This window comes from Cyprinodon tularosa, unplaced genomic scaffold (genome assembly GCF_016077235.1).
Source record: "Cyprinodon tularosa strain WSP-4 unplaced genomic scaffold, ASM1607723v1 ctg130, whole genome shotgun sequence".
Lineage (NCBI taxonomy): Eukaryota > Metazoa > Chordata > Actinopteri > Cyprinodontiformes > Cyprinodontidae > Cyprinodon > Cyprinodon tularosa.
In genome coordinates, this window is record NW_024038115.1 from 2,441,232 (window position 1) to 2,449,474 (window position 8,243).

The 8,243-nt window shown below is 41.0% G+C and overlaps 1 protein-coding gene across 1 annotated transcript; it reads right to left on the reverse strand.

Moving 5' to 3' along the window:
* Window positions 1-5,409: 5,409 nt before the first annotated feature.
* Window positions 5,410-7,795, reverse strand: gas1a (growth arrest-specific 1a). Its single transcript, XM_038277345.1, has one exon. The coding sequence runs from the start codon at window positions 7,271-7,273 to the stop codon at window positions 6,494-6,496; it is 780 nt and encodes a 259-aa protein (XP_038133273.1). The 5' UTR covers window positions 7,274-7,795; the 3' UTR covers window positions 5,410-6,493.
* Between the last annotated feature and the right edge of the window lie 448 nt (window positions 7,796-8,243).

Here is an 8,243-nt window from a genome sequence, read left to right on the forward strand (position 1 = left end):
AGTTGATTTTAACTGGGATAGATGAGTCGTCTACTTGGAGTTTGTTCTGGCTCTGTTGCTCATTGACTTATGGAGATGGTACCAGTCCCCTGAACCATGAACATGAATTTAGATGATTTTTGTTGTTACTCTTTTAATCTTTTATTTATATTTAGGACTGATATTTGAATAATTTCATCATTTATTATCCTGATAAAATGGTGAGCTTCTGGCAAAATTCTAAAAAAAAAAAAAGCATGTTGGATGTTTTCTATTGCTCCTTTACTTTTACTTCAGTTAATATAGTAAGGAATTCGCTTTTTAAAAATAAATTAAACATCTATGCTCAGCTAAATGATTTTATCAAACATATTACAATTGCTTTAGTGTTTTACTGATTCTGAATCAACGGAAAATATGCAAAATCCAGCAAACAATATGATTTAGGTAAACGACAAAAGCAGTCATCCGGATGTTGGATCTGCATGTTTGAGATACAAACTCACACAAACACAGTCAAGCACCACTGCACATCACAGCTTTCCATTTCTGTTTGTTTTTTTCTTTTGAGCAAACATTTTAGGTAAACCTGTTAACTAGCAACGGAAATAATTTTCTTGTATTTTCTCTGAATACCATTTTGCTGAAATCATAAGAACATAAACAGAAATAAATCAAACTTCAGAATAATACAGGACTGATGAGATTTTTTTTAGCATCATCAAATGTTACTCCTCTGAAGCCCTGGATAACTGTTACTTTTTTTTCTTTTACATCATCCTTTTGATTTTTTTCAGTCCTATACAAGCGACAAAACCAGTATGAAACACCTTGTCCCTCCCCCCCTTTTTTATTATACACACAGCAGCAACATTTAAAACTGTTAATATATCAAACGGCTGCCACAAACAGTCAGGTAGCAGGGCTTTCTTTTAGTGACAGTGGGATTAGCACTGAGGGTTTTCTCTCAGGACCTGAGGAGTCGTGCTGCAGCTTGAGTAACTGGATTACGGGCCTTTTTCCTCATTTCAAAGGGTTGTGAACTCCACAGAGGTCTCACATGATGGAATCGAACTGGCAGCTGAAAAAGTAGGGAGAGAAGCGACAACAGATTCTTGTCCCACTGGCATAAGCAAGCGGAGCAAAGGAAAAATATATTAAATCAATTATTTTTGTGTTGCTCTGGCTATTGTGCCTTTTGTTTATATTTAGTAAGCAATTGCAAGGTGAAAAAAAAAACATTACTTGCATATTTTAAAGAACAGAACATATTTGCATTTAAAGTAAAAGATAAAGCTGCTAATAGCAGACCCCTGACTTTTTTCAGAATTTAACATCAACACATTCAGCGCCAAAGCTTTAGCAAGGGCACAGGGGGTAGTGAGGACATAGCCCATTCCATTGAAAACCTTGTGGTAACTTAAGAGGGATTATTTTAAAATCCTTTCAATGAAATTTCCATCTCAGTGCCTCCTTCTATATCTGAGCCATTCCAAGTGTCCATCCACTTCTGCATCCCTTCTTTGTTGCACAAAACCAAAACAAATGCCTATGTAAAATATTGCCAGCGTATATTAGCAATAAAGGTTATAGCAAGTTTTCAAAAGGCAGGCCAATAGTGATGTAGTATAACAGGCAAAAAACTTCCTTAAAGGGAAATTTCAGGATTTATGAAGTGGGGTTATTTTAAAAGATTATAAGTTGTAAGAGACTGTTCACTGCCACACCAGGTCTGGTCAAATTCTGGTGCATTGCAGCATTGCATTCCAGCATTGTACTGTGAAAAATGCAAATGAAATCAAAGCAGATTCAATGAATACTCAGTTACAAAATGTACAGAGTTGACAAACTTTCTTCAGTCAATATATTCAAACCGTCAAAAATCATGCAATCTTCATGGGTCAAGCAGCTACAAGCCTCTTACTGCAGCTCCTAGGTTCCTGTCAGCTCCAACAGCCTCCTTTAAACAGAAACACAAAGACAGAGTATGCAGAACAAACAGTTTACCAGATGATGCAAACACCTTGGGGCTGCACTTCACCCTTCACCACTTCAACCACCCTGGGACATAGGCCAAGAGCCTGTTTGTAGACTTCAGCTAAACCCTTAACACCATCAACCAAGACGTTGTCCACCAAAAGCTCACCCAGCTCACAATAACTGCCCCCACTTGACAGTGGATGTCCACTGGATAATTTCTAAGTCCTAGGAATCACCCTCTCTTAAAGCCGGGCATACACTGTGGGATTTTTTTAATCGCTGTGCGCAGCTACAGCTCACACTGTACGACAAAACTGCAGGGCTTTGTCGTACAACTCACATTATGTTCTCACACTGTGCAGCACGACGCTCTGATGCGATCTACCTGCTCACATCGTATGTCTACAAACCACGTCAGACTCACCTCCGCAGTGAGATGGCGCTACTTTGACTCATCCATCCGGAAGCCAAACCAGTAGAAGAGGAATATGAAGCTCACTAGAGTGAAACGCGCTGCCTTGGCAATTTGTGCAGTTTGGACGCATGATTGGGCTGAAAGTCGGCCCGATCGGAAAATTCTTGCACGACTGGAAAGTCCCCCCCGAAAAGGGCAAAAAACCGCACAGTGTTAAGCCCGGCGTGAGAATTAAGATGGTCCTCATGCATAAGACACTGTTTTGAAGAAAACCCAGCAGACCTTTCACCTCGGGATCCTCATTAAATACAAACATCCATAAGAGCTACTCATTGTCTCCTACACTGCCATTATTGAATGTTTTGTGCAGATCTATCACTGTGTGGTTTTGTAGTCAGATGAATGGCATGGGCCCTGCGATAGACTGCCAACCTGTTCATGGTTTACCCCACCTCTCACCTGTAGACAGCTGGAGATAGGCAACAGCACCCCTCGCGACCCCAGTAGGGATAAGTGTTGGAAAATGGATGGATGGATGGATGGATGGATGGATGGACGGACGGACGGACGGAAGGACGGACGGACGGATGGATGGATGGATGAATTGCATGGTTTTTGCATCAATTTATCAATGTACTTTTGCTTTTGAAAAAAAAAATGCTTTTACATACAGCCATGGAAAACATTACTGGACCACCCCTTTTTTATTGTCTTTTTAAGCTGTTATGCCATAAGAACAGTATGGAAGAGGATTAGGGCAACTGGGAAAAAAAAGTTAACTTATTTTTTAATTTTATTTCAGTTTAATATGGGAAAAAAGACAGGATTCTGACTTTAATCTCAGATTCCGCCATTTTTCGCATATTAAACTGAAACAAAATTTAAAAATCAGTAAACCTTTTTTTTTTTTTTTCAGTGGGCCTAATCCTCTTCCCCAAAACAGAAAATTAAGGTGTACTAATAATTGTTTTCATGACTCTACATATTTATAAAAGTATTTCTATGTAGTTATATTTCCTTTTTTGTATGTTCTTTATTTCTTAAGTGTCTTTACTGAACCGAAGTGAAATTCTTTGTTTGGGTGAGAATCTTGGATTTTAAAGGTGATTCAGATAAAGCATCTGTTTTTATCGCTCTGTGAAATGAAACTCACATCACTGGTATGTTCAAATTATTCAACTGTAAAAAGATTTCAGGTAAGTAGAGATTAGTGGGCTTGTGCTTTGGTGGCGCAGTGGTTAGTGCACACAACCCATGTATGCGGGCGACCCGGGTTAACTGGATTGTGGTCCTTTGCCGCATGTCTCTCCCCCTTTCTCATACCCCGTTTCCTGTGAGCCTACTGTCCATAATAAAGAGCCACTAGTGCTGTAAAAACAGAAGAAAAAAGTAAAAACTAAAAAAACTAAAAAGGACAAGAGATTAGTGGATTTATTTTCTAAAAAAATGCATGGAAATGCTTAAAGATCTTCTAAACAACCTAGGATGGATTTCAGATCTGAAGCATCCCTGGTTGGTTGGGAGTGCAGCACCTTTGTAAACATTGCACTGTGATAAGGTTGGAGAGCAGGGGTGAAGTGAGCTGCATTGGGTGAAGTGCAAGCCGTTTTGTTCTGGAGACTAAGGAGACACGGCCTGGAAGTGAACTGAGTTCAGTGAAGCACAGTTGATGGCAAAGATACCTCAAACATCCTCAAAGAGGTGGAACACAAACAGCCACACTTTACAAATATATCCAAAACTCACCACACACACACATACACACACACCTTACACAACTATCTCTGATCTGGAGGAATATGAGCATGTTGTCATACACAGTATTTTATATTAACTCTTGATCACTAAAATCCAGGGTCTGTCCAGAGAGAGCTCGGAAATATTAAGCAAATTGCCACTCAAAATTTACACAATCTCGATTTTAAGATTCGTATGCAAGTTTAGTGAGATTTTTTGCACTTCATTCATCTATTCAGACATTGCACATTATTGCAGCCTAATCAACACATGCTGTGCCTTTCCTAAGTGCTGAAACTGCCTGAACAAATGAGAAAAGCAAAAAGTAAGACAAGGAGGAGGAAGAAGAGGAGGAGGGGAGGACAAGCTGGGCTGCAGAGCCATTCTCCTCCCTGGAAAGCTTCAGGCACGGTGGATCGCATTACTGACACTGCAGGAAACCCATTTCATTTTGAAGCGGCTTTGCTTGCAGTCCACAGAAAATAAGCCTTGGAGTTTTAAATACTTAAAAATTAGCTGTACTGTGCGAAATATTACAAATATGGTTTTCTATTACTTCTTACTCCAAAGTTATATGCACATTTCCAGTTATGGAGCTGGGAATCAAATTAAATAAGCTCAGGTAGGATAAGGCTCCTTCCAAAGCCTGTCGCACATTTTTTCTCCTTCTTTTTTCCAGCGAAGGCCTGAGCAGAGCGTTCCCACATGCTTCCCCACTGCTCAGCTCTGCAGAGGTGTCAAGCCGGCCTGAAAGAATGAAGTGCCTCCCCATTGTGCTACCCAACTATTATGTGCTTAACATTTCCATGACAAAGATGCCACTCGACTTCTCCTCCGTCTATTCAGCTGGAGGGCCCTTGTCCCAAGCACTAATAAAACATTTTGCAGCACATCATGGATGTAAAGCCCCAACCTAGAGATGATTCTGCAGTATCTCCTGTTGTTATTTACAAATACTTAGCAGTCAAATGAATTCATACAGAGTAATGCATCATAGAATAACTATTTGAAAGAAATGTGTGGAGGAAGGAAATACAGCAAATGTGTTTTACTGCAATTGGCATTTTCTACACAGCAGAGAGATGTTGGTGGCTGCAGAGGGGGGGTTTGTTGATTTATGGGGACAGTTGTTTTTGACAAAAGGCAGCTAAATCAAGACATTGCAGGTCATTAGGCTATCACTCAGCAGGGGGAAACTTAAACGACTGTTTCCTACTGAAGTCCCAGAAACAGGGATTGGGGTGTTTTTTTGGACACATTCTAAAAACTGGGAAAAAATAATAAAACTCTCACACATATTTTCATTAGCATTTACAAAGTGTTGCATTTTATTCGATTAAAACAGAGCATGTAGCCGACCAAAACTGACAAAAAGCGAGCTCCTCTTTTCACCTTTAACTGTCACGTAAAGTCAAAAGAGGAAAAAAAAAATCACACTGATTTACATTACGGTATAAAAAGAAAGTTCTTGATGTAACGTGGAGGGATCAGAGAGAGTACTTTTAAGTGCTTGCAGTATTTCTTATCCAAAATCCAGCCTTGCTTATAAAAGCTAATTAGCTTCTTTCTGGTTATTAAATCCCAAGCTCTATAACAGTTTCATAAATATATCTAAGTCAAAACTTTACAAACTTCATGAATCATCTTGTCTAACACTGTCAAATGAAGCAGTGTGTGGCACAAATGAACAACTCACAGTCGTAAATTTTATCTTCAAGTTTTCTTTATGCCTTCAGAAAAAAAGGGACATTATCAAGGCAATAATACAGTGGATTTAGACATTTGGTTTAAATCTAGACTTTACATCATGTATAAATCATCTCATAGCCTAAAACATAAAGGATTTTCTGAACAAACGGCAAAAAAAAAAACTCTGTATCAGCTATATATGTATGTACAGTGTATGTACACCATTTTTGATCAATATAACTTCCCTTTAAAGCTGGAATTCTCAGTCTTTATACACATGTTGTCTATTTGGAGGCGTGTAATAAATTACTGTTTCACTTTTAATCCTGATCTTATTTACAAGTTACATTAAATATTTGCAAATCAGATAACAGTGGTGCCAAACAGCAACTGCCTTGTCAAATATAAAAATATGGTTCATACTTTAAAAGTAAAGAGAAAGATTGACAGTGCACAGCTGATTAAAACAAGTTTACAATCAGAGTCTGTGACAGGAGAAAGTTGGCAGTCCTGTTAAGCTTATTTTATAAGCAAAGCCTCTATTCAGAAACACGAAGTGGTGCCACATCTGTTACATCCTCTTGATCCTGTTTGCTTTATGATGTTGAAGAAATGTATTTTCAGTCTAGGCTTTTACTTTAAAAAGTCGGTAAGTAACATTTACATTGCCTTTTCACCAGGATTTAACCAGGTTTAATAGAGGGATGACAGAGCCATCGTGGATGCCAGCAGGGTCAAACCCCCGCATCCCGCAACCGAGATGGAGGCTGCGGTCACTGGTTTTGGTGTAACCTCCGTATATTCCTCCCACCCTTCCTCGTCGTCCGTCCCGCTGCCATCGTCTTCGTCTGGATTGTCGAAGCAAAGCACCTGCATGCTCCTCTTTATAAACTCACAGATGGCCCTCTCCGCTCCGTCGCACATGCACGTCTCCAACTTCTGACCCTTTGGGATTTTACGCATGTTCGCAATGACGCGCCGGCAGGCGTTCGTGCAGGTCGCGCCGTTAAAAAGTTTCCCGCAGTAGTGCAAGTAGTCCTGCATGGCGGAGCCGCACTGAGCGTCCCGCGCGCACTGTAATCGGGCTTCCGTGCAGCCCGTGCTGGTAGTCCTGGGGAGGCACGGCTCGATGGCATGCTTGGTGCGCGCGCACCGCATGTCTTCACCGCAGCTGCAGTCCTCCAGAGCCGGACCGCTTTTGGTCATGTTGAGCTGGACGAGCGAGGAGATGCAGTGGCTGGGACACCTCTTCTTACCCCCGCTCAGCACAGGCCTGCAGGCCAGGACGTAGTGGTCATAAGCGTAGCTGCATTCGGGCTCGTTTTTACAGTTCAGGATGGCTTGCCAGCAGATCAGCCGCCGGCCGTGGTGCGGTGAAGCCACCGAGAAGTAGCCAAACACCAGAAGCAGGCAACCAAGGAGCCAAACAGTTCTGCAAACTCCCAGCATTGAAAGGGTTAAGTTTGCCATCATCAGGGCTGCTTGGCACGGTCAAACTTAAAGCAGCGTCATAAGTGCATCCATTGATAGTGTCAAATCTGGAGAAGAGTAATTTAATCCGAGGCAGATGGTGTGTGATCGGGTGGTTCTGTGGGCGTTCAGCGGGTTTCCACTGCGCTCTGGGATTCCGTCTCTAGAAACCTGTCAGCGCTGATCCACTTTGGCAGGATTTCTGCGCAAACCATCCGTAAAAAAAATAAATAAAAAAAAAATGGAAAAACCTTAATATGAAACTCAGACGCACCAACAGATTAAAAGAAAGTTCTTCAAAAGAGTGTGAGAGTACATCGAGGAACAGCTGCCTCCACTGCAGCGTCTCTCCGTTGCGCGGATCCACCAAGTAAAACCGGACAAACCCAAAGTGCGTTGGATCATTGAGCGCTTCTTGTTAAGAGGGCTACAAACAAACAGTAGGAGGGGGAAAACAACAACTCTTGTGGCTCTCAAAGTGGTCCTCTACTCCCAACCCCTTTGAGCATTTGTCTTTGGTTTCCACAGCCCCCCTTGCCATACATTTGTGAAGTGCGCCTCATTGGTTGGCAACTTGTTGAGGGTTCGTACGTAATAATGGGCGGGAGTTTATGATGGGAGGAGGGCGAGCCTTGAGAAAACACTCCATGAGGAGAGGATGAATGCGCCTGAGTGTAGATCAGTGGTGGGAACACTGCTCCCAATTATGTGGGGACATTATTGTGAGACCTTTTATGTGCTTGCTGAACTCATTCAAATAAAACCCAGGAACCTGACGTCATCCTTAAATTAGATTAGTTAAATGGTATGTAAATATGCTTAATTTTTTGGTTATCTATAAGTTATTATTAGGATTTTCCATAAACCTAATATATGCACAGTATTTATATTGTTAAAACGCTTTACACTACAATATTATATTTGTTTTTGTTTTTTTAAAACTCTTCCCTATTATGTTATTCTTATACACTTT

Excerpts from the sequence above, each read along its gene's own strand:
- gas1a (XM_038277345.1), bottom strand. The coding sequence starts at position 7,273 with ATGATGGCAAACTTAACCCTTTCAATGCTGGGAGTTTGCAGAACTGTT.